Below are 27,893 nucleotides of genomic sequence, written 5' to 3' on the forward strand. Positions count from 1 at the left end.
GGACCAGAACCATTTCTAGGTATATCTACCTGTGCCATTAAACTAGAACTTTCGGCTTGGGCAAGAGACCAACTATTAAAGGACTGACGTAACGTAGAAGACGCTCGACAAGCTAAGAAATTCATACATCCAGATACAACGAGAGCCAAAAAACTAATGGATCTAAAATGTAAAGACTTACGTATAATCGCAGGTTTATTTACGGGACATTGTCCTGCTAAGTATCATCTGAAAAAAATTGGCAAAAGTCAAGATGACATTTGTCGATTTTGTAACTACGAGTCCGAGAGCTTGGAACATATTCTCTGCCAGTGTGCAGCACTTTTTCTTCGAAGGGAGCGAAACTTCGGAAGGCATCTTATGACGCCTCACGAGATATGGCAAGCCTGTCCCAAACGGATCCTCAGCTACATGTAATAATGTACCCGGTTGGGACGACACATGTGGACAAACAAACAACTCGCTTCCAACTACATTGGATTCGGGCAATTTGTAACATGTAGAGCAAACAGGGACAGCAACAAAAGATAACCTGAATAGTGATCGCAGTGGCAAAGTTTACCCTAACAAAAAAAACCGATCACGCGCTTCTGCATTTTTTTATTTTATTTATTCTGTCTTTCGCCCATCTCGATGAAAGCTGTTCCCAGCTCGTGTGTATTGCCGCAACTCTGGTAGATGGTGTGATTACCTCCAAACGTTCGCACCATTGATCCTTTCCAGCAAACCTCCTGCAACGCTACTCGCGATCCTTCAATGCATCGGAAAGTATGCGGGTGCTTTCGATGGAGTTGAGAGACCTACAGTTCCACGTCCCGAGTTTTCAATCGGTAGTCCTCATTCTTTGCTTTGGTCTTCGCCGATTGTGCCGGTCCGTATAATGTTGTTCATTGTTCGTTGTTTGATTTTTTTATGACTGGCTTGCAAGGTCTGACACCAACCCTCCCCAAAATTTCCGGGGGACCATGGTGCATGGTTTAGTTTAGAGTCCCTCGCTAGCACAAGGACGATGATCAGCTACCTCTAACATGGGGAGCAGATGCTGTTGTGGGCCGCTCCTAACATGGAGAACGGACGCGCCGCACCAGGTTTGCCGAAGCAAACTCCCCCTTCCCTGTCTGCGTACGACCATAGTTTCCATAGGGGTTGGTTACCCGATCTCCACTATAGTTGCTCGTACCCCGGCCGGTACCGCACGAGGGTAGGGATAGGAGTTGCATTGGCGTATGCTAAGGATCACGCGGTGAATCTATTTTATTCACTCAGACACGCCATTCCCAGCCATTTACCAACCAACCCAAAAGCTAGTAACATCGTCGATATCCGGTAGACCATAGCTGAAATCGGGATTCTCCTGGCTAATTTTATCGTAGAAGTCACGAGCGCGTACTTAACAATATCGTCGGAGGCAGTATGCGTTATCGCCTGGATAATACCCATCTGCATCACACTGTCGGAGGATATCGAGTGCTACAATCGGAGAAAAACCATAAATGTGAGGAAGATGGCGAGAATCATGTCGATAGCGATGTTGCAGCAAGAATGGGTCAATACGGAGAAGGGAAGGTGGACCTACAGGCTCACCCCAAACCTGTCGACGTGGGTTAATAGAAAGCACGGAGGGATGAACTTCCGCCAGACACAGCTCCTGTCGGGCCACGGCTCCTTCAGTGGTTCGGGTAAATGTCCGAGGTTCGAAGCAACGCGCAGAGAGATGCTTGAAACGAAAGGACCGGATATCAACTCGGATTATGTCGTCTACAGAATGACAAGCCACATAAACACGTGGAATACGGTCAACAGAGTGCACACCTAGAAAAAATAGTGTAAATATACGTCTCCTGACCCTGACATATACGAGCATCAAAAATGACTTAGTTTTACGTTTGATTTTAATTTTACATGACGTTTAACTTCGTAAATCATGTAATTTTACTCCACATACAGCGTTTGTTCTGAATGGTAGGAAGTGTAATTTTATGTCACTGCGCATGTAAAGTATATGTTTCATGTAAAATTGAATGGAACACGGAAATGTTCCGTCATATCGTAAATTACGGTTTGTTGAATTGTGTCATGTTTTCAATTAAGTCAACGATAAAATTCAGATTTTTTTGGTGTGTGGTGACGCAGATCATGATCGCCTTACTGTGAAAATGGCGTGATGAACAACGAGAAAACACCGCCGGAAACCCTCTGCCGGAGTAGGCTAGATCGACCGCCGGGGACTAGTCGAGTAGACAGCTACAGAACCCAAAATTGGCTCGCCGGAAATCCAGTAAACCGGACGCCACGCTCCACCCGGAACCGGTTTGTCCAAGAGAAATATAGCGAAAACCAAAGAAGAATCGGTTTCGGGAGAACTTCGGCTTAAGCACCACCGGAGATTAGACTGAGTATACCGCGACAAAACACCACGAGTCGGGGAATTCTCCGTCGGAGTAGGCTAGATTCATCGTCAGGGTCTGAACCGAGTAGTTCGCGAACAAGCCGGGAGCTCGACAAGAAAGTGGTTCTAAATGAAACAAGGGCTCAGTAAATTAGACAACCTGAAGTTTGCCGCCCAGATTGTCCTCGTAGCGGAAGAGCACTGTTTCTCGACCCACAGTTAGCTTTCCTACTGCCATACTGAAATTGCTACGTTGTGAGCTAAGAACAACTAACTACTAAGTTATTGGATGGGTGTGTGTGCTATGCACATTAAAAATCTCTCCCCGAAGTAATGCCGTGGTTCCGAAGAGGAATCAGGTTTTCCTTTTTTTGTCAAAAATGACAGAATGATACAAAGAATCACCAAGCTTGCTTGAAACGTATTATTTTTCACTAATTAAATACTCCTTCAATAATAGAGAGTTGGTTATTTAGAGTAAGCGCCAATAGGGAATCTCTAAGGAAATGAAAATTCTGGTAAAAATTACTTCTAATTCTATAAAATAGAAATTTCATGCGCAATTATTTTAAACAGCGCAAAAGTTACAATCCTTTTGGAAATTTACACAATAATTCTCTGTGACGCTTGATTTAAATAAAAATAGAAATACTTGTAATTAGCAGATGCGGAGCTCCACACACAAGATTGCTTCAGATGTGTAGTTTGCCCAATCCCTAACTGGGCTTCCCAGGCCCGATATTGGTTATACGTCAAACTTGCACTTGCTGTGTAGTCTACATATTCCACCATCCTAAAAACCGAGTTGGAATACGTAGTTAAAAGTTTTAGATCGTGATAAAACACGGTTTATCGTAAATTTGTGCTACCCCTCTTTTCACGATTATATTTTTATTATCTCATAAATTGAAATAGCGTATTTTTCCAATTTAAAAATCAATTTAGGATGCCATCGCCAAAAATCCCAACCTGATCTAAACTGCGACAATTTGTACCAATTAAATCACAGTGACGCATTAGGATGATCCCAACCGCAGAGTACATTCGTCATCAGTGGTCATTGGTGGAGTTCCTTCGCGTCGATTGTCGCCCATACATTCTGTTCGTGTGTGCTCGTTCTATCTAAACACATCTTCAACCTACAACATAAAACGAACACGCGTCCCCGCGATTAGGTGCGGAAAATGCCACACACAAAACGGTCCCCAAAAACTGAGGAAGGGGTCTTATAAATAGATTGGAAATATTTTTCTTTCTGCTGCCAAAGCTGCAAAAAACGTAAACATCTGATTAGCTTTACTGAGTGTTCACTTTTTTTCCTCTCTCTCACGACTTACGTCGTTGTTTATAAATGTGTTTTTATTTTCGGCTATTCAATTCTCGCTCTACTTTTTTCCTTTCGTTACAGAGTGCTCCGGTGTGTTTGCATGCGCTCTGTAAAGAGGACGGAACAGAAGATCAGGCCCCAGTGCCAGAGGAAAATCAGCATCAACAGTTGTACCTTCGGTCGGAATCCGCACGGAGGCAGAACAAACAGCAACGAACATCGTACGCCGGTTAAAATCCGAGTGGAAAATGATCGTGAAAAAGTGAACGCGCAAGAGGTGCCAACACAGAAAAATATTCCGGGTTACGAGAAGGCGAATTATTAAAAAAACGTGAATTCAACTCTGAAACACGTAAATGGATGAGATGAATATGGGTTTTGAAGTGGAAATGTTCGCGCTGGCGTCCATATTCACACACACGCCAAAGACGAATTTCAAGCGCCGTTTGTTGTGAATTGAATATAATTTGAAAACTGGGGCCTTCCATACATCACCGTCCAAGATTCAATAGACCAACTTTCGAGGTTCACATATGCCACACCTTTGCTGGCCAAATGGGAGAAGTTTATGCATAGTATTAATATTTGTTTTGATGTTGGCGGGAAAACTAATGAAAATGTTTTTCGATAAGACATTTGAAGTTGTGCTGAGTTAGTATGTTTTCTCATTCCACGATAACATAAGTAAACGCTCCTTATCCGGCGTAAAGGAAGAAAAGAGGTGCAAATTTCGAAGTGAAGTGTTTTTTATTTGACTGTCATGCTCACATTCGATTTTCAAGCTGATTATATATTAATATCGGCAACTGATAAAGCACTTGAAAAACTGTTGATCGGTTTTGTCAACCAATTATATTCACCATTCACACAAAAGTTTGCTGACGACGTTTTCCCAAGAAAATCTCCGAAAGATCCCAATCTTTTCTAATCATCTTTTCAATTCATTCATAAATAATCATGTTGTTCTAAACCGTTGAGGGTCGGTTGAAAACTCCTACATGAAGGATCGTGACTAGGTATTGCAACCGTTCGAGATACCATGAAGTATATCACCGAATGAGTTTTCTCAACGCAGATTGGGAAAAGTTTTTGTTCGGCTCTGTATTCGATTTCTAAGTTTGGAACAGAAATCGACTGCGCCAGGAAATTCCGTTTTCCTTTCTGCATTTCCAGCAATTCCGAGTAGAAAGATAAATTCAACTTTCTCTATCCGAAATCGCAATTTGTGCACATGGGAAAAGTTTCTTTCGCCGGTAATAGGATTAACTTGGTAGTAGAGTTTTTGTTATAAGGTGTATGCAAAAAAAACGCATGCAAATTGGCCAGTCACTTGTATGTCAGCTAACAGCTGGTACGATTTTCGAATAAGATGGGTTGCGTCTAGCTCAATTTTTCTTTTCGAAGTTGAGAACAATTATAATATTGGATGTGATTTTAATATTGCCATGTCAACTAAATTGGCTTTTATCCTAGATGAGTTTGAAAAATGCGTTTGAATTTAATTTCCTGAAGTGGAAAGAATTTTTTCAGAAGAGAAATGTTCCAGATCAACCCTACCTGCAGGTTTTTTTGTTTAAATTTCATTATTTGTTAGGGATTTGTGTTAAGTCTACGTCTAAACATTATGAGGTTAGTTAACCTTATGTTTGAATCTATCCAATGACTGTTTAATTATCAGATTTGGGAGAAAACTTTGTTCACAATGGCTTCACTCATTGCGCCAAATAATAGACTAACAGATCAAAAATTAATCAGAAAAATGATCTTTGAAGCACGTACTGGAACAAGCAAATCACATACATAAGATTTCGATGCATATATTAATCATCGCCGTACAAAAAATCTACATATTTATTTTTCGGTCTTGTGCCACATGTGTAACCCTTTACCGCTCATGGTGTTTGTAGAGCACCGAAAATTTAAATAGCTATAACTTTTGGTTACTACAATATATGTTTACAGAAACAATTAAGCTTGATAACTAGGGCTATCACCTTTCATTCGAGCACTTTCAATCGCTCCTATTATCAATAGAACTGAAGTTGGATTTAGTCGAAGAAGTGGTACCAAGCACAACTTCGGTTAAAGGTGATAAATGAAGTGTTGTTAAAACTTTGTTGTCTTGGAATATTATTGAGAACTGATAAAGTCTCTCAATTTGGACTGTCTTCGAGTAATCTTTCCATGCAATTGGAGTATTTTCTTGTAGAAGAACTCCTTTGAAAATTTGTATGTATAAATGGAGCGACTTGTAGCACTGCGTACGAAGCACATATCTTGATCAAAATAGGTTTTGCGTGTTTCATGACCCCAACTGTTCTAAGGAAAAATATTTTTTGAACCCGATATACGATAGAAAAAAGTTGGTCAAGAAAGGGTTAAAAGACTATGGAAATTTCAACTTAATTTACATAAACGGCAGGGCCCAAACCGCCAGTGTTTTACATAATTTTGTAGAAAATTTCCAACGCTAAATCATATAACGATCACAATTTTCGGACGTTTCCAAGATATGATGAGATTTTATTGGTTCAATGCAATAATTAAAATTATAGAGTTGAAAAATTTATCTCTAACCCCTTTATGCCCATGTTGTTTCTAGAACGATAACTTTATGTGGTGCCGCACATTTTTCGATCGAAGGGTTTTTCGAAGTCCAAAGTAACAACGTTCACCTGCTAAAATACGTTTCCATATTTCTCGGTTGGTGTCATTACTGGGGGTCATTGGTGAGTCCAAATACACGATCTCATCAACTAGCTCTATATCATCGCCTTCAATCGATATACTCGGTTGGAGGCGTAACCTTATACTCCCATGTACTATGTTTGAAGCATTTGTGACCAGTTTAATTCGCTTTGCTTCAACCGTCAGTCGGATGTACGTCCCCACCATCGTCTCAAGATTTTGCGCTACAATATTGACATTACCGGCGAAGCTAAAAAGCTGAACAGACTTCCGGAAAACAGTACCACTCGTGTCAATCCTCGCTCTTATTATCACACCTTGCCGTAGCCATTAGCGAGTTTCAAAAGGACTCGAAAGTACCTCTAATACTCATCACACATCACTTGATCAATCCTCGTTTGCCCAGAAATCCGTTTGTAGGTATTATATGCCAATTTCCTCAACGAACTCGCTTGCTAATGGTGATTGACGGCGACAAAGAATTTGGGAGAACACCGGGCAATGGGATAGCTCGGTAACTAGCTGCAACAATCCCGCTCAATACTTTTTTTTATAGATAGGTCATACTACTTCCAACCCACAGGTAAAATCTGTTTCTCCAGATCTTCGAAACTATCTTGTGGAGTCCTCTAACCAACACCTCTCTTCCGTGTTTCAGCAGTTCATATGACAGTTGATGATTGCCAACGGTTTTATCAGTCCTCAACTGTCCGATCTCCTCATGAATCTTAGGTAGATCCGGCGCTGGGAATCTGTCGTCGGCTGATTCTTGCGACACTCTCTACTCATCTACTGCTATTTCTATGTTCGTCATAATACACTTATCGATCAGCTCACACTCGGTCGTGAGAAGGTCTCCATTAGTATCTCTTCATATGTCGGTCTGTGACACATAGCCTTTGCTTGAGCGATTTACCTACTCGTAGAATTTTCGTAACTTTCCTGTAGGCGATTCTGACTCTATATTCGCACGGGGGACGTGCGAACATTTGTGATGTCGGAGATGAAATCACCGTTCATTAGAACGTGGTCGATTTGGTTCTCAGTTTGTTCATCAGATTACCTCAAGGGTGGCGTTCATGTCGCTGAAAGGAAGGTTCACATTTTACCGCGGGATCCAAATGCGCGTAAAATGCACCTTTCTCGTTCTCAGATCTCGCTTCGCGAGTGCAGTGCACGTTGTCGATGTTGTAGTTGTAGAAATGGCCTTTGATCCACAAACTTACTTTCACTGATCGTCTACTACTTGATCACACTTTGGCGCATCTTGCCAAGCACTACAAAGCTAATTCCCAACTTGTTTGTTGTGCCGTCGCTTTAGTAGGATGTAACCGCTCGATTCCCGCTTTTCCACACATTCTGTCCCGCCAAGCAAAGTTCCTACAATGCTTTGAAGTTGCGAGTTTTTAGCTCATCGTGTAAGATTCGTTCGAACCCAGGGAAGCAAAGTGACTTGCAGTTCGATGTGCCAAGTTTACAATCGTAATCCTTTTTTTCGTTACGTGGGCTTTGACCGATTGTTTCGATTCTTCGTAACGTGGCCGTGCAAGGTTTTTTACCACTTCGCGTATTCAGTTCTGTCTACGGTTGGATTATAGAGCCCATGCCCACTCGCACCTTCCCATTTCGCTTCTACTGCAGGAGACGGTTGACCCAGTCGATGCCACCCTACACTGCCCATAGAAGCATAAGAGTCATTTTTGTCGAAAATGAGTTATCTGTTGCATTGTATTCTGTATCACCGCTGAATCACAATGCACAAATAAGATTACCAGGTTTGTTCAGAAACTATAAAAAATACCAAAACATGGTTATCTCATCCATAAGGTTCAATGAAAATGCAAATCTTATATAGGGTTTTTCTCTCCTTGCTGTTGTCTTATGCTTTTATGAGCAGTACAGATTAAATGTCATCATTAGACGCACAGAAAACATGAGATAGGAGCTTGTGAACACTGGGAAGTATTCACCATTTGACGACCAACCTTCTTGTTGATGGTTCTTGTGATTCTAAATTATGTGATGCTGAGCATAAGAAAAGTTGTCGAACTACATTCCTCTTTAAAAGGGTATGTTCTTTGATTTAATAAAATTTTACAAAATTTTATATTTTTTTTCATTTGTTGAATAGAATGGTAACTGCTGAACTGTTTTTGTTTCTGAACTTTCAATAATTTATCAAATTTATATTACATTGAAGCATTTTCAAAAAAATAACGGTTTTCGGCAACGCAGGCGCGGATGGAAAAAATACATACCTATATGATTTTCAATTCTTTTAAATACTTGTTCTTACAGAATATATGAACATTTCGATTATAACAGCAAGTTGCGTACAAAATATTCCCACTTTGTTTTGAATTTTATATGTCATGGTGTCATATGACAATGATTCTAAGAAGTATACGTTCATCTAAATTAATAAAGTTAATTTGGTTGAATTCGAAGAGAAAATTTAATTCAGCTACCAAACTAAGTCACATTAGCTATCTAATGTAGCAAGTTAAATCAGCATACAAAATGTTTTCGTTTTTTTTGCGAGCTTGCAATTCCGCGAAGCGTAAAATTAAGCACATGAAAAATCGCGCGAAAAGTATCTTGTGTGAATTTATATTTATTTCTCTTGGGAATGGAGGAACATTAAATTGTTTTCGCTAATCAATTGCTGTTGAAGCCCGTCAAAAAATTTTTAACTTAATGCTACGTCGCACATCTTCTGACCCTACCCTCCTCCTCGTCACACTTCGTTATAAATTTGCTATACTCCCGTTACCCCCGAAATGCTACGTCATTTATGCATGGCCCCTTATTTTTTTGCAAATACTAGGTTTAAAGTTCCTTAGCAGGGCCATTTGCACTCATATTTTGCTTATCATCACGATTATTTCAGAGATTTTCCAACATGGCGAGTTACACCCTTCCCAACAAATGGGAGCATACTTTTCGACTTGTTCCGCATCCAACCTTCCGGTCTACAGTTAAGGGACCATTCATAAATTACGTAACGCAAAAATTGCCCAAAATTGACTCCCCCTCCCCCTATGTAACAAATTGTCACAAATTTTTCCATCCCCCCCTCCCCTGTTACGTAACTAATTCCAAGAAAATTTTTTTTTTCTTCGATGAAAACATGTTACGTAATGAACTAGTTAACACCCCCTCCCCCCTATGTCACAACTTGTCGTACCCCCTCCCCCCCTTAAAGCGTTACGTAATTTATGAATGGTCCCTAAGCGCTGGTTACATGCATACACTAAACACGGTATATCGCGGTAGTTTTACTTCCATTTGATTGCTATAGATGTATTTTCTTTAGCAGCTCCCTTCAGGACATTTGACAGTGTGCCGTGCTTGGGCAACTGAATTGCGTGGGTGATGGAACTGGATGTGTCTTCCGTAATCCTATGCTCTATTTTTACCCTCAATAAACGAAATGGTGACCTTTCTACAACCTTGCTTGCAGTTAAGGTTCAAGTTACCTCTTTTGAGCATGTGTTAGTTTTGAACGCTGGGTAGTATGAGTAGGAAAAATTGTGTTCAGCTTTGCCACCGGATTATACATTTAAACCTTTTCAAAACTCTAAAAGAAGAATATCAGCCGATTTATCAGATCATAACGATTCAAATCATACAAAATAGCTGCTGGAAAAACTATCGGTTTCGCTAAATGGTGCTTTTGAAAAAGTGGCTGTGATTTTTTGTCACACTACCACACCGTGCTGGGGTACGCAACACAACAGCGCAATGAAAAAACCACAGCCACATTTTCAAAAGCACCATTCAGCTAAGCCGATGGCTTTCCCGGCAGGTATTTTGCATGAATTGAATCGTGATGATCTAATAAATCGACTGATATTCTTCTTTTAGAGTTTTGAAAAGGTTTAAATAGATAATCTGGTGGCAAAGCTGAGCACAATTTTTCTTACGCACACTACCAAGCCTTGAGGTAACTTGAGCCTTAAGCGAAGCATTGTTGAAGAGAGCACCTCTGCGGTTGTGCTTCTTTTCTTTGATTTTCATCAGTTTGTTTCCCATTTTTAAGGATTTAAAAGGAGCACGTTTCTCGCAACTACCAGTATTTATACCTGATATTGTGGGAATTGACTCAATTTTCGATTCTCCAAAAATCCAACATGGATTTACACGCATCAACGGTTTCATCAAAACGAATGAGAATTTACAATATAGCAAAGCCCACACAATTACATCCAATTTTTTCTACCACTTATTCAAAATAAAATTATCCCACAGTACAACCGCAACAGGTTGCTACATCTAGGCGTTCAAATGATCAAAGACGATGTACTTATAATCAGATAACGACGGTTCGAGGTTGGGTACGAGCCAGTTTGCCAAATGATGCATAGTACAGGCAGAGCAGATAGTTACATCTAACACCTCTTCTTTACCAGATCGTGCAAATGTTGGGTGATTTGATACATTAAATATATATGCAAATTTGCGCCGCTTAAACAGTCTATCAATTCGAAGCCTCTCAAATTGATATCTGAGCTGCCTCAAATTATGTGGTGGGTATTTGAAATCCATGTGTATTTGCTGTCTATGTTATCAACAGTCACATTCACTGTGACAGCACAAATATCACGAGTTTGAGGTCGGCTAAAAGATATGCGTCGATAGCACTCTTCACAAGTTCACATGCACGAGGCATTCAGTGTGGATTGGGCATGCCATTTTGTTTTAAGTTACGAAGACGGGGTTAAGTAGCTTACCAACATAGAAGTTTCTTCATGGAAATACGGTTCTTGAACCCATGAAAGCTGCAAAAGGTGGGATAGATTCATAGTTGCTGTACGTCTATGCTGAAGACTAATTTGGACTACTATGGTCGATCAGAGCATTGCACATTTCATCACCGGCACTTATTGTACATCTACTAGAAGACACCAAACACGTTGGCTTATTATAATCGCTTATACCGAACCTCGAAGGGGGCATTAGTGACATGACCATCATTTGAATCTCACAATTTGCGAAGAATCAAACGTCCACTGTATAAGAGATCCGACACTCCATTAGAACCACCCTAACTGTCGTTTTAACATAAAGAAGGAACTCTCAAACTAAAAACAAAAAATCCGAAGACTTAGTAGTTAGTTTAGTTTTAGTAAAATCTCAAAATTCCTGCTAAATTTTCATTCTGGACAGCTGGCTGGAAAGGGACAATCAAATATTGTTGTTTATTAAACATTCTTTGTAAGCTGGAATAACGTGCGGCACGATTGGATGGCGGAGGATCAACATTTCAGCGGTTCAGCGATGTAACGACAACTCATAATTGAACGTAGATAGGGTTGATGTACAAATAGTCGTACCCTTAAGGAAAACTTTTGTTAAAAGATTGATGAATAGATCTATGGACGATGTTAATATATTAAACTAAAGCATTCAATCCCTATTTCATAGAAAAAATATAAACATTGTTTATTAACCAAATTACGTATTCAAAACCGCTCGTACCACTATTACCCCAACTGCCAATAGTGGTGCAATAGCTAATTTCGGTTCCTATTCAAATCCCATTGATTTCTTATGGGACTTGCAACTATAGGAACATTAGATCAACTATAGGTTAGGCTGTCCCAAAAAAATCGATGTTCGAAAAGTCATGGTGCTCAACCCTATAATAAAAGATAAGCCCATTTTAAGCACTTTTGTAGAACAAATCAAGTTTCTAAAAAATCATCTAGAGGTTCCGCAAATGCGATTTATGAAAAATGGTCATTTTTTAGCAAATTTTTAAGTGGTTTTCGCAACTTTTTCAAACCCCAATTATTTTTAATATATTTTTTCATTTTTCTATGGACCTCAGAGAATAAATCCCATTTAAAAGTTTTTTACAAAAAGTCCTTATATTAATTATAGAACCTCTTAATCATGGCGAAAAAAATATTTTTTTGTTAATTTTGAAGAAAATCCACACAAAACGAATGTCAATATTTTTTTTCAATAAACCAAAGGCATGTTTTGGAAAGTACTGTTCATTGCAAAAATTTTCGTGAACAAATGTTGTGAAAATTCGGTCGAGGGGCTGAGATATAGCATTTTTAGTAAATGCTTTCAAACCATGAAACTTTGCTACATTTTTTTAATTGTTCAATATCTTAAATAATAAGGATTTATCTCAATCTTACAAAGCATTTTCATATGTGGAATCTACCAAGGTAGTTATTGAGAGATTTATGGGATTGTGCATGATCGACAACTTTTTCGAATAAGAAGTGATTACACCAATATTGCTATAACCTATGTAACATTCACGATTGATTTATTTATTTATTAATGTGAATATATGCTAAGTCTTGTAATAAATCACTCAAATTGAAACTATTTGATATGTTATCGAATACATACGGCCTGATCGAAGCTTTAGAAGATTTATTTTGGCTATTTCTGTTTTTGGCGATAGTAATAACTCGTTTGTATCAATACCATTCTTTGAGCCATCTTTGTTGAATTCTTCACATGAAGCTAATAATCGTACAGTTTGATAATTACTGAAATATTTTCCGAGCATGCTCAAGATTTCCGAGCAAACTTTGACATGCCTAAAACGATTCTTGGTAGTTCGTGCTGATTGATCGGTGTTAAACACAAGTTGTATCGAAATATTGGAGTAAAGTTTGGATTACATAATCTGGTATCGTGGATTCAAAATATTTAGCTTAATCAGACATCCATGATAAAATTGATTGTAAAAGCTTAAAAAAGAAAAGCACTGGGAAATTCTTGATCAGAGTAAAACAGCTCGAATCTCTGTATGCTACCAGCAGGGATGGGAATTATCATTCATTCGCATGATTCTTGGCGAATCCGTTCATTGCTTTGACAGCAGCCAGTCGTTCATTCACGATCCGATTAAAACTCTCCAAAAGAACACAACTGAACGTAGCTAGAGATGAACTTCCGAAGATGTGAGACAGGTAAAAGAATGACACGTACTATGTTGAATGAAGAAGATCGTGTTCTTCATTCGCGGATTGAATCGGAAGATTTTACTGTAAACATTCACAAGTGAATCAACTTTTAGTTCACAAATGAATGTCACATTGTATTCTCTGGTTGGGTTAGGTCAACTTTATAGTGCAAATGTGCACTATAATCAATGTTGAGAAGTAGATTGCACTACAATCCACTTGAAATTGATATTGTCATATGCACGGAATCGTTTTAAGAAGTTAATTTTTTTCACCAGCACATTGCAAACTACTTACTCAACAATAAAAGATCACCAAGTAAAAATTTCATAGGTCTACAAACAAAAAAAACAAGTTTTTTTATAAGAACGATCCGGTGAATGTTTTGAAACGAATCTTTGTGAATGAAAGAATGCATTCATTTGCGATCCTTTCTGCTTTCATTCAAAACACTACGTATGCGATGGAGAATGAATCATAGCCGGGCGCTGTCACTTTTTTTCAGTTTTGTGTTTTGCTTCTCGCTTTCGCATGAACGCGTAACTCTGCACAAGAAGGGTTGCCGAGATCGAGTTTCACAGTAAGAGCATGTTGGTGGATGATTTCAAATTGATCGTTTCGTGAAATGATTTTTCCCATGCCTGGCTACCAGATTAAGTTGCCCAAAATATATTCCAATATCTCGGTATAACTGAATTTGTCTTTAACACAGATCAATCAGCATGGACTACAATGAATCGTTTCAGGCATGTCAAAGTTTGTTCGGAAATCTTAAAGTTAAACTGAAAATGATATAAAAATTTACAATGAGATAATTCCATTTTCTCTACTGCGTTTGCTAAATCTTCACTAAATTCAATCAGTAGTACTAATACTATATAAGCTAATTTTCATGGCAAAAATTGGTGAGGAAATAAACTGCTATTTTCGTTCTCCTGTATTTTCCCGTTCAAACTTAAATGACAGTAATGATCGTACTGAAAGAACAGTAGCTTTATGTGGAGAAATATACGAGATGGCTCTAAAAATGACACTGATAGAAACGAATTATTACTGACTATCACCCAAAATACGCAGAGTCAAAATAACTTCTAAAACTTGAATCATGCCATATTTATTCGATAACATATGAAATGGATTCATTTTGACTGTTTTATTACAAGCATACATTTACATTAATAAATAAATCTAATCAATCGTGAATGTTACATAGGTTATAGCAATATTGGTGTTATCACTTCTTATTCGAAAAAGATGTTGATCATGCACAATCCTATAAATCTCTCAATAACTACCTTATAATAAGATGGTAGATTCCACATATGAAAATGCTTTGTAAGATTGAGAAAAATCCTTTTTATTTGACAGCCAATATACCTACACTGCTCAAGTTACGGTTGAGATATTGAACAATTCAAAAAATGTAGCAAAGTTTCATGGTTTGAAAGCATTTACTGAAAATGCTATATCTCAGCTCCTCGACCGAATGTTCACAACATTTGTTCACGAAATTTTTTGCAATGAACAGTACTTTCCAAAACATGCCTTTAATTTATTGAAAAAAAAAATTATTGACATTCGTTTTGTATGGATTTTTTTTTCGCCATGATTAAGAGGATTTCTATTATTAATATAAGGACTTTTTGTAAAAAACTTTTATATGGGATTTATTCTCTGAGGTCCATAGAAAAATGAAAAACCTGTTTTAATCCACCTAGAGGTGCAATTGTGCCTTTCTCATTTCTCTAAACTATGGCACGGAGGCTTTTTATGTTCAACATAATTGTGGAAATGTCCATTACATTCTTAGTACACTTTGCACCTTTACACAATGGCATGCCAGCCACGAACTTGATGAGCTACGTGTCGACGGTGAAACACTTGAAACAAAAAAATATCATACTTCATTAGCCTAATCAGCATTAGATCAATGTTATCTGCTTGCTAACTCATTTTGTCATGCGGGGGTGGGTATGTGAGGAGGGCGAAAGTCCCATGAACGAACGACTTCCCAGCTTAAATTGGTATGCTTTGTGATATAGTGGTGGTTTAAAGATGATGGGGTTGAAAGGGAGGGGTATGAGGGCTGGATGGGGTGGTGGTCTGTGGGGTGATTTAAGGAGATTTTTAAAGGAGGGGCGCGAACAGTAGAGGGGGGGTGTAACCCCTCTCCGTAAACCATCAACTACGCCCCTGTTAAAATCCAGAAACCCTAAACGAGTTGAAAAAAAAATTAGGGGATTAGGTCGGGATTAGGTTGACGTTTTTCAGAGTGATTGCATAACCTTTCTATATGAGAAAGGCAAAAATGTGCCAAAATCCAAAAAAGTGAATCGCAGTCAAATTTTTTTTCGAGTTTACATCAAATCTCGACGTTTCATGCACCTTGAACACATTTAGCATCAAAAATAAAAATTCAGTTTTTAATTTTTCCTATAGTTTATATGAGAAATTTCTGTGTGGCCGCACTCTGAAACCCGTAATTCCGGAACCAGAATTCCGATCGATCCAAAATTCAATAGCAGCCGATGGGAAGGTTGCACCTTTCATTTGAGACTAAGTTTGGGCAAATCGGTCCAGCCATCTCTGAGAAAAATGAGTGACATTATTTGACACATACGCACATACATACACACACACATACACACACACATACACACACATACACACACATACATACATACACACACATACAGACTTTTTCCGATCTCGACGAACTGAGTCGAATGGGATATGACACTCGGCCCTCCGGGCCGGGATTAGGTTGACGTTTTTCAGAGTGATTGCATAACCTTTCTATATGAGAAAGGCAAAAATATATTAAAAATAATTGGGGTTTGAAAAAGTTGTGAAAATCACTTATATACGACAATAATGCTCAAAAATGACCATTTTTCATAAATCGCATTTGCGGAACCTCTAGATGATTTTTTAGAAACTTGATTTGTTCTACAAAAGTGCTTAAAATGTACTTATCTTTCATTATAGGGTTAAGCACCATGACTTTTCGAACATCGATTTTTTGGGACAGCCTACTATAGGTACAAGTAAGCTCAAAATTCAAAGAATTTTTTTTCAATTGTTTTTAAAGCAAATTTTAAAGATAATAGTTTTATTATCGCATAATTCTAGTTGTGGTGAACCAATAAAAAAAATATTTGGTGATGGTTGGTACCGTAGTTAGGCGGATAACCCACTACTTCAACTATTGGTATACCTGAACTATAGTAGCACCTACCCTATTTGATAAATTATGCAATATTAATTTCCAAAAGGGAAAAATGGATTAAACCAATTTGTGCACTGAAGACACAATATCTAACTTAAAGTAAAGTTGGATTTATGCGTTTCGAATTCATCTCGTCAGCAACAAGCACCAACTTGGGGCCAAGTTACACAAGATATCTAAACTTGTTATCATTGATTAGTTACCACTTAAATTCTTCGTGATTAAAAATATAGGCATATTTGTGTGTCCAATTCATACCTATAAAGTACACCCCTTAATGACAGGAGCAAAGATTAAGATGTATTAAATTATAACATTTATGTAAAATTCGTTCATTCAAAAAAGGCTGTTCAATTCATAATGTGCATAATATTTTTGGCGGTCTTTCAAGGGCGCTTAGTGATGCTGAACCACACTATTCGGCGCACGACCACAAAACGTGGCTGGTGTGGTTTTCCAATTCTCAAGTAACTCCAAAATTATCATTAATCTTATTATCTTTGACTGAAAGCTATTAGCGTAACACATCGCCTAATTTAACTTCGTTATGTGATAATCATCTTTAGCATTTTTTTAAATAATATAATTAGCGGTTCCGAAAATCGATATAAATTCTCAAGCAAACGCTATATGCTACAGAGAACCGAAAGTACCTGCAAGATGTAGGTCTCCGGCAACAACAGCATCATCCTTCCTCCATTTTCCCAAGCAAGCTAATTATTGTACACGCTCTCCGCACCTAATTCCCCTTTCAACCAACGGGGGAAGCGTGTGATGTATGGAACGGCCCAGCGGGAGGAAAGAGTAACAGCCAAAATCTCGGTGGAAAGAGATAATATAGATGCCTTTAATTTTTCTCAGTTTAGCACCACGGTGAAAATGACATCGACGGGAAGAAACAAGTCCGGCAGAGGCAGTGAAGTGTGAATGGTGAAGAAAATCTTGGCGCTTCGCCTCCGGTCGACAGTGTGCAATGCATTCTAGGACAGTAGGGAAGTGTTTTGTGAAAATACTGAATAATTTACTGCGTCGAAATGCTTGTTTACGGCACCAGCGTCATGTCGGTGTAGAACGGTTGACTCCAGCAGTGATACAAAATGAAATTATTTGTTGTGCTAATTAACTGGGTGTTGTGCTTCAGTTTGGCCTATGAGCGAGTGGAAACCCGGACCGATAGTGATGAGAATCTTTTAGGTCATGACGACTTAGTGAACGACCGGAACGATAATTTGAAGAAATCCATCGCAGCCCTACTGGCTAATGATGGCAGTGAAATCTACCCGTCTATGTCGAATGACAGTCCCTTTGGGGACTACCGCCATCAAATTCAAAATCAGCAACAGTACGGTAGTCCGATTTACCGCAAACATCAAACCCAACGTTCCCAGAGCCCCAGCTATGACCCTCGCGATGGGACACCGTACACCAGAGAGGTAGCAGTGAAACAGGGTCGAATCAAAGGAATTGTTCGAGTGATGCATCCACAGTCAGGGTTAAAAAGTGTCGACCAGTATCTGGGAATTCCGTATGCCGAAGCCCCGGTCGGGTCACGGCGGTTCATGCCTCCAAGTGCACCGATTCCCTGGACTGGACTCAAGATGGCTATCAAGTTATCCCCTGTTTGCCCACAGAATCTGCCCACCTTGAATAATGTAAATAACAATTACTCCAAAGGCAGATACGATCAACTGAAAAGACTGCTTCCATATCTGAAGGTTGAGAGCGAAGACTGTTTATATTTAAATTTGTACGTGCCGAGCTACGGTAAGTATCGTTGATGTCAAACAGATTTTTCCCTCCCGACCTAAATCATTGCAAAGCAACAGCGGTGAAGCAAGCGTGTTGTTGTTGTTGTTGAAGTAAACTTATCGATGCCATCTTTCGAAACTTAATGGAATCCTATTTCCAATTAGTTATTCAGGAATGAAAAGAGAGTGCTTAAAAAGGTCTTTGAACGTTTTGGCGCGGAGACAGTTTATTTTGGTAATGACTAAAATGGGTCCCCTCCACGAGTCGTAGCAGATGGTTTGCTGTCTCACTCTATCGGATGTTGGTAGGAATTCGTTTTGCTACTGATTAGAAGCTTACTTGAAGCTTAAGCAATTTTATTCCATCTAAAGACCCAAACAAAATGTGCGTCACTGGCGGAGTTTCAAAGCTTAAAAAAAACTTTCTATCAGAATCAGAATATATTGGCTCAAATGGCACGTTCCCCGTACATAGTCGGGGATTTGTGCCTTCCTCTTCTGTTCGAACCTTAAACCTATTGCTTGAATCCGAAGTTTGATGATAACCTACCATACCGGAATTTGTAACCGATATCGTTTATTGAGAATTCTAATTACTATACTGCCGTTCTACGCATAATTGTATATAGGAAATCCCATATAACATGAGACAATTAAGCTTATAATGGTAGTATAAGTGTTGTTTCAAGTTGAATTTCAAGGCGGTATACTGAAATATTGCTTTTGTTTTAATCAATGTGACGTACATGTGGATCACCTATCTAGGGAGACATCCCCTATCCCGATCATATGCAAAATTTTAGACAGATGCGACATGTTTAAAAGTAAAGTACGGCAATGAGCCTATTTTTGCACTATACTTATTATCACACTATCCTTTTGAATGTCATTGGGTAAAGCAGCGTTTGCCATTTTTGCACAAGGCATTGTATAGCGGGAAAAAAAGTATCGAAAACGCGGATTTATTCAATAGCTTCATAGAAGACGGTTCTCCTAAGTGTACTTCTTTTGTAAAAAGCCTGGGGAATCCATTTCAAGTATTTAGTATGACCGTAAGATACGCTATTATGCTCGTTTTGCCGCAATAAACCTTTTAGCAGGGGGATTCAGAAAAAAACTTTTTGAGATAGTGTCTGAAATTTTGATTTTGAAATGAACATTGTGTAGTTCGTAATACATAATAACTTTATTTTACAAAAATGAACTTTGGGGGTCAAATTTGGTTTAAAATGATTTTGAGTTCGAAAATAATATAAAATTGAATTTAATTTAAAATTTCAAAACAAGTTAAAAAAATTGGGGAGTAGGGTCCAGACCCCCTGGATCGCTGGATCACTGTCTTTTAAATTCTGTTTATTTTCAAGACTGGCTCCAAAAGTCTACGCTAAATATAAACTTGTTCGTTTTTACGTTTTTATGTGCAATTATAGGCGAAATTGATAATGAAAACAATAAATTCAGTGAAAAAATCCCAAAATCCAAAAATATATAGTTTAACCTTCCGGAAGTCGCGCTAGTGCACTGAGTGCACGCTGCTCTGAAAATCTATCGAAATCGTCTTAGCGCACCAGCGGCTGCTCGTTCAGTGGGCCATTTGCACGACTTCCGGGAGGTTAATGCGTGAGCATCAACATTGCCGAAGACTAAGAATTAATCCAATTTTATAGTAAAAACGCTTTTAATCCACCTAACAGTGTGATGAGACATTTCTTATAACTCTTATCACTCTCTTCGGATATTATATCGTTTGAGAACATTTAGAACTTGATGTTTCGCGATGTTTTTGATAACACATACTACATGGGATAGTGGCAGGACTCAGAGAATCGCTCAAATCAGCATAGGACAACATCAGTGCTAGAAATCTCAAACCAAATCAATGGGAAAGCGAAAAAATGTCCCATAAAATAGACATTCCAACGAATTATTGTTAATGCTCTGTTAATAAAATATCCAAATTGTGGTGGGAAAACTGAATTTTCCTAAAGGGGTTATTTATTTATCATTCGGACGTATGAAAAAAGCCTTATGTTTACATTTGTGAATATCGCCCTTTTCACAAAAAAGCGTTGAAATGAAATCGCAGCTCCTGATATCACGTTATCTCTGAAGTGCCTGCGTGCATAGTTCCAAATTTTACTTCGACATCGACTATTTCTAAAGGTGACTTCCCAGTAGTATCCTTGATTTGAATTATTACCGCTAATCCTAATGTCAAAGAACAAATAAAAACCTCTTGAAAACGAACCGTTTGGGGAAATCATCATCATTACTGGAATTTTCATTTTCACGAAACTTTTCGATAGCCTTCCGTCACATGCGTTAATGCACTGGGTGCACAGTGCTCCGAAAATCTAGCGAAATCGTCTTAGGGCACCAGCGGGTCTAATTCAGAGCTATCTGCGCGGCGAGTTAAATCTGTAAAGAACACTAAAAATTATTTTCCATTCCATAATTTTCAGTTCAGCAATTCGAGAGATCGTACTCACCGCAAGCCATGAAAAATAGACTACGTTGTGAAGCGATGGTAACTCTTTATTAAAAAATCACGGTTAAATAAAAAATTAAACTTTTAAAAAATTTCAAATAGTTTATAATTTTCACAAACTTATTAGGAAAAATTGTTTAATAAGCTTTCGTAATATTGTGTAGGACAAAAGCTGAAAATTTCAGTATTTTCTGTATCTGCAACATATAAACCCTTAAGTATACCAATTAATTGGTATACGAATTGGAATAGGTTCGCCAAATTTTGGAAGAAGTCTATAAAATAACCTCTTGAAAGCTACCTAAAAATTGTTGTAGTTCGATGCAATAAAAAAATCATATTTGGCAATACATATTTGGCTGATACAATTGGGGTGTCAATGTATTATAATAGATATTCAGCATTCGAAGAAGTTTCTTGTGAACGAGTGTAGAACGACTTTGTTTCTACTTACTTGAAGTCAGCGGCGTAGCCAGAAATTCGGTTTGGCGGGGGTTTGGTGAAAATCGATCTTACTGTCTAAACGGCATAATTCCGAAACCATAATTTTTGAAGTTTTAAAATTATGCAGAATTATTTTCCAGAAAACAGTAACAAGGTTCGTGTCTTTAGCGAATTTGTTGCGACTTTATTGTAGTCCTGAATATTAACCTGAGAAAATTCACCATAAATACTTCTTGGACAATATACCGTCAAAATTGTTTTATCAAATGATGCGCTGTTTAACGTTTGTAAAACTCATCGAAGATACTAAACCTCCGAAATTGGCGGTTTCAAAATGATGTTATCTTGACCTTAAATTACTGTTTTTAAACATTTGACCTATACATACAATTGGTCATACAACAAAAATCAAATGCTCATCAAAATCGATCAGAACCTGCTAGAGTCGAATGGAAATCGTCATTTTTCATAAATTTCTCTCTACATTCGGAAAGTGTTATCCTCGTTATTAATCATATTACGTTTTCGTCTCAACTCGACGCATTCCCAAAATAAAAACCTGTTTTAATCCATCTAGTGGTGCAATTGTGCTTGTCTCATTTGTCCAGACTACGATTCCATGGCTGGTTATGTTCAATACAATGGTGGGAATGAATATTACATGTTCAGTACGATTTGCACATACATACAATGGATCGACAGCCACGATCTTGAGATACTATGTGATACTGAAACATCGCTTGAAACCAGCGGCGGATCATGGAGAAAGATCCGAGAGGTCCAGGTGCAGCCGAAAATGACGATTTTTGGAGTGATTGCATAACCTTTCTATATGAGAAAGGCAAAAATGTACCAAAGTCCAAAGAAGTCAATTTTTGTCAAACATCTCAATGTTTCATGCATTTTAAAGTCATTTGGCATCAAAAATACAAATTTGATGTTGAAAATTTTTCATTTCAGTTTATATGAGAATTTGCTGTGTGATTGCACTCTTCAACTCGTAACTCCGGAACCGGAAGTCCAATCAATAAAAAATTCAATAACAGCCGATGGGAAGGTTGTACCTTTCATTTGAGACTAACTTTGTGTAAATCGGTCCTGCCATCTCTGAGAAACTGAGGTCACATTTTTTTCCACATACACACATACATACACACACAGACATTTTCCGATCTCGACAAACTCAGTCGATTGGCATATGACACTCGGTCCTCCGGGTCGGGATTAGATTGACGAATTTTAGAGTGAATGAGAAAGACAAAAACATTTTTGGCAAATGTTGAAAGTTATGCATTTTTTTGGTGAGCAGTTCTATGTTTCATAGACATTAAATCAATTTTAACTTCGCTTCCTATTAAATAAAGAACCTTATTACAATACATTTCTACAAAAACGAGATCAATTTGAATATAAATCTGAGGATTATGATTGATTACAGAACTCTGGAATTTTCTATTGGAATGTTTTCAGGCAGGAATTTGATATTGATGCAATTAGACAACTGTGAAATCAAAACCAATAGATCAGTTACATATCAGGACCCCATTCCGACAATTTATCAAAAGTCCTAATGATGTTAACAACAACAGGTTATCAATCCACGGATCAGATAATTGTTATTGTAATATTGAATTAAATCAGTCTGCATCAATAAATTTTCAACTTCAATCCAATATTTTTTTTGGGTGTTGTGGGGGGGTGGGGGGTGTTGTACGGTGTTAAACCCCAAAACCTTCTCTTGGCTACGCCGTTGCTTGGAGTTATTTTTTTCGCTTTTCATTTTCCGATATGTTTCAGATCGATCCGATGGTTATAAGTTAGAAAAATTGCAGTGAGAAGGTTCGCACAAATGAACATTTTTGTACTGATAAGGTATCAAGTTCCTTCCAGACAACTTGGAAGTGTTCGGTGATTATTTGTAGCGGTTGTAGATAGTAAAATGAAATACAAAAGTCGTTTTATCGAAATAATGTTTAGCTTATTTCAATGGATTATTACTATATTGAACAATAAATGGGCGACAAAGAGTAATCAACAAACAACAAGCCATAACTTTTAAAGTATTCAAAATAGATATTTAAAGTCTTTAGTAAAGTTATTCGCAAAAGTAAGAGCTACAAATTTGCTGAAGACATCATTTCGATATAATCACTTCCAAGAAAATTTGTGAAAATATCTCACTCATAGGGGGATTAATCACCAAAAACACAATTCCAGAAGAAAGGCCATATTACCTCCATTAAATTCTCCGAAGATACTATTGACCTAAAATAAGCCGTTTTGGCGTTAATAATAGATTATATGTTTTTGGTCATATTTCTGGCTATGGGAAATGATAAAAATCTTTCGTCCGCATTTAATGTTAAATATCTCTTTTGATAATAGTCCGATTTCTACAATCTATAGCTTGTTCGAAAGGTATTCGTTAAAGCTGTCCAAAAACATATAAATTGTTAATCTATATTGTCAATTTCGGCAGATAATTTCAAAAAACTGCAAAAAACGCCATTTTTACGCATTCAAACATTCATATCTTGGAAACTAAACATCAGAATCAAAAACAAATTAATAGCGTTCATACTGTTTTTTAGTTCTTTCATTTAAAATTGGTTTGGATAAGATCGGTTCAGCCATTGCTGAGAAACACGAATGAGAATTTGTCCGTTACATACACACACACACACACAGACACACACACACACACACACAGACATTGTCCCAAATCGTCGAGCTAAGTCGATTGGTATATAAGACTCGGCCCTCCGGGCCTCAGAAAAAATCTTGAAAGTTTGAGCGAATTCTATACATTTCTTTTATAAGAAATGTAAAAATATTCGCATAATAAGTGGTGTTTTGACTCTCGTTCATGTTTAGAATAGAATATTTTCAAAACTTTTGTTGACCTGCAACTTTGTCCGGTAACTTCCAATCAATAAGCACCCTTCAACCACAGACTAACAGACATAACACTATGAGGGAATTCCCTCAAAAAACATCGATCCGACAATTTTCCTAAAACACTAGCTCCACCTTTTACTCACAGTCCCAAACACTCATTTACTGGTGGGTTACCCCTCAGATTTGGGAACAATTTTTCACTGGTGGTCTATCCCCCATATGCTTGTTCATATGTCAGTGGCGCTATAATTTCAAATGTGGCCACAATCCCAACTATAAATATATTTAAAATGACCTTTAAAGCGGGCGAAGCTTTGTTTTTGAGTGTTATGTCTGTTAGTCTGTGCTTCAACTATCAAAGCGGTTATTTAGGCTACGTGGCGTAAGTTTCAAGGTATATAGAGCCACTGTGGGATTTTTGTTTATTGAATTTTGAGGTGTTTTTTTCGATTTCCCATTTATATTACTATTGAAACTCTTGCGAGTGAACTAGAGCTATCGGAAAATCTAAGCTTTTAATCCACCTAACAGTATGATGAGACATTTCTTATAACTCTTATCACTCTCTTCGGATATTATATTGATTGAGAACATTTAGAACTTGATGCTTCGCGATGTTTTTGATAACACAAACTATATGGGATACACGGTGTTCCTAAAACCGTTATTAACAAAAAATGACCATAAATTTGTCATATGGCATTCGAAAGATACAGTATCCAAGCATCTTCTCAGTGAATTTCAAAATTATCCATCAAGAGATTCAGGAGAAATTGCGATTTGAAGTTTTATGACACGTTTCATAAGGCTACCAGCAAACACGCAAGGGTTTGGTCCTATCTCTATAAACAAAAAATATTTGTCTACTTATTTAGTACATGGCATTCGAAAGATATAGTAATCAAGTATATCCCGTGCAAGTTTGAAAGTATTTCATTGACGGAATCGAAATTTATAACGGTTAGGATGTGGTATGCGGTCATAGATGGGTTTTCTACCAGACTTCAAGAGTGAATCCATGTTTGTTCATTGACTATTTAGATCGTTTATACGTGTCGCGGTTTTTAAAGGAAAATCTTACCATTTAATTACATAAATATAATGTACAAAAAGTGTTATTTATATGGTGCACTGAAAAAATATGAAAATAGAGTTGTCTACCAATCGTTAAATATAATGTGTAATCTAAAAAAAATGGATAAAAGTCGGAATGTTTACTTCAAAAGGCCATGTCTCAATGGTTTGTTGACCGATTCTAATTTATTTTCATTATTGAACAAGTAGACGTTTCATCGTTAATTTTCATTAAGAAGAATATAAAATAGAGTTGTCTACTTCAAACAATAGACAACATAATTATCCTCAACTATTTAATTTACACATTATATTTAACATTTGGTAGGCTACCTTATTTTCATATTTTTTCAGTGCACCATATGAATAACACTTTTTGTACATTATATTTATGTAATTAAATGGTAAGGTTTTCCTTTAAAAACCGCGACACGTATAAACGATCTAAATAGTCAATGGACAAACATGGATTCACGCTTGAAGTCTGGTAGAAAACCCATCTATGACCGCATACCACATCCGAACCGTTATAAATTTCGATTCCGTCAATGAAATGTTTTCAAACATGCAGGGGATATACTTGATTACTATATCTTTCAAATGCCATATCCTAAATAAGTAGACAAATATTTTTTGTTAATAGAGATAGGACCAAACCCGTGGGTGTTTGCTGGTAGCCTTATGAAACGTGTCAAAAAACTTCAAATTGCAATTTCTCTCGAATCTCTCGATGGATCATTCTGAAATTTACTGAGAAGATGCTTGGATACTGTATCTTGCGAATGCCGTATGACAAATTTATGGTTATTTTTTTGTTAATAACGGTTTTAGGAACACCGTGGATAGTGGCTCATAAAATAGATATACAAAACGAATGATTGCTAACGTTTTGTTAATAACATATCTAAATTATAAATATTGTGCTGAGTCAAAAAATTCGAAAAACATTTTTTTAATCGATTTGAAGTTCATACTCTCTTGCTTCGCTTGTTAATGTTCCACCTAAATTTTAATGGTGTACCGTTCTGTGGGATGCATATAGATACCGTTTTATGTGAATTTCCTGGTCAGAAAGAAACATTCCTTTCATTACTAAATGAGATATATCTCCTTCTAATTAGTTTTATTTTATAGCAGACAAGGTAACAGGACATACGCCACAAAAAATGTTCACTATATAGAGCTAGGTTCTAGTTGTTCTAATTCGGCAACAACAACAGCGTGTGAATAATTAGAACAAAATCCATGTTGAATATTTTTTGTGGCGTGTGTCCTGTTGCCTCGTCGACGAACAGCTTTAATTATATGCATGTTTTCTGAAACAACATTCATCCTGGGGTTTTTAATTTTAAATTATTAGGGGAACTGTGGGTAAGACGGACACATGGTTATTTTGGGGATATAACATTAAAACTTCAATTGTATTGTATGTGTACCCTATCATTATGAGTAACCTTGAATTATGAAACGCTTAGTAGGCCTTGAATACTGCTAAACATGTACAATTTAAGCAAATATTGAGAATCAGTAGTGCAGTTTAGGCTGATGTAATTTTCAAGTTTCCGATTTTAAGGTTTATCGACGTAAAAATCAATTCTTTCGCGGATTTTTTCCTTTATTTCGATAAAGTAACTCTTAAGTGACATCTTCGTGGAAAATAACAGGTAATTTGATTTATACGTGAATAAGTACAAACGTTTAAAAAATATGTGTACTGGTGGGGCAAGAAGGACAGTCTTGATTAATTCTATTGATTTGTCCTTATATGAATGTCTCGCGCGTCGAAACGAAATTCTAACAATCAAACGTGGAGAACCATCCAGTTAACTGAAGTCTCATATGCAGTAGACTGCAGGATATACGTTAATGTACCGCAGGATATACGAGGCTAAGTACCGAATTCCTAGAACGTGGAAATGGTACACGATTTTGTACAGGTCCCATACTATGGCTGTGTGTAATCGAGGAACTGATGTTTTCAATTATGCATTTAATATATAATCTTTCAGTTTCGTATAAGTGATTGTAACTGATCAGCTCTCTTTATGACAACGGCATGAACGATATTAGAAAAAGCATCATTTGCTTCAACTTTAAATCGATCCCCAAAACGTTATTTTTCACCTCGAGTTGAACGTATGTATTAAAAAGAACCACAATCTATTCAAAACCTTCGCTAGAAACAGTAAATTTTAATATTTTGTATTGTGATCATCCGTTTTGCAACATGTCTGTCTTACCCTCACCATATGTCCGTTTCACCCGCAGTCTGGAAAAAGTGCAGATATTTCTTCGTTTTTCAGTTCTTTAAAAAATGATACTTATTGATTTTTGTAACACAATTCCTTTGGGCATTCGAAAGCCAATATATGGATCTACAACATAGAGTATTACATGTTGACAAAAACATTCTCTTACTATGTTATATTTCAGTCTATCCTTAATATGTCCGTCTTACCCCCAGTTCCCCTACTTGGGTATGCGAAGTGTGTTTATTGTATGACAAATTGTGCACATAATTACATTGAGATCTATTTCCGAGAGCAGCTTGGAATCAAAATCACCGGAGGTAAGCGAACAGGTAAACGGGCAAATAAAGTGGAAAATTGTTTTCAGCAGAGTGCTCTGAATATAAATATTCACCAATGAGATTTAGCAATCGACAGAAGC

At 37.4% G+C, this 27,893-nt stretch overlaps 1 protein-coding gene across 4 annotated transcripts in view; it reads left to right on the plus strand.

The window, feature by feature from the left end:
* Positions 1–27,893, plus strand: part of LOC131683505 (neuroligin-1) — a 97,762-nt gene that overhangs the window by 38,207 nt on the left and 31,662 nt on the right. The window contains exons 2-3 of one of the 4 annotated variants that reach the window (XM_058965535.1): positions 3,798–4,068; positions 17,433–18,335. In XM_058965535.1, the coding sequence (XP_058821518.1) occupies positions 17,669–18,335 (667 nt within the window). In that variant the 5' untranslated portion in view covers positions 3,798–4,068; positions 17,433–17,668. The remainder of the gene's footprint in view (positions 1–3,797; positions 4,069–17,432; positions 18,336–27,893) is intronic. The other 3 variants (XM_058965537.1, XM_058965534.1, XM_058965538.1) reach the window with 3 other exon arrangements.

Source organism: Topomyia yanbarensis, chromosome 2 (assembly GCF_030247195.1).
Source record: "Topomyia yanbarensis strain Yona2022 chromosome 2, ASM3024719v1, whole genome shotgun sequence".
In the NCBI taxonomy this organism is placed as follows: domain Eukaryota; kingdom Metazoa; phylum Arthropoda; class Insecta; order Diptera; family Culicidae; genus Topomyia; species Topomyia yanbarensis.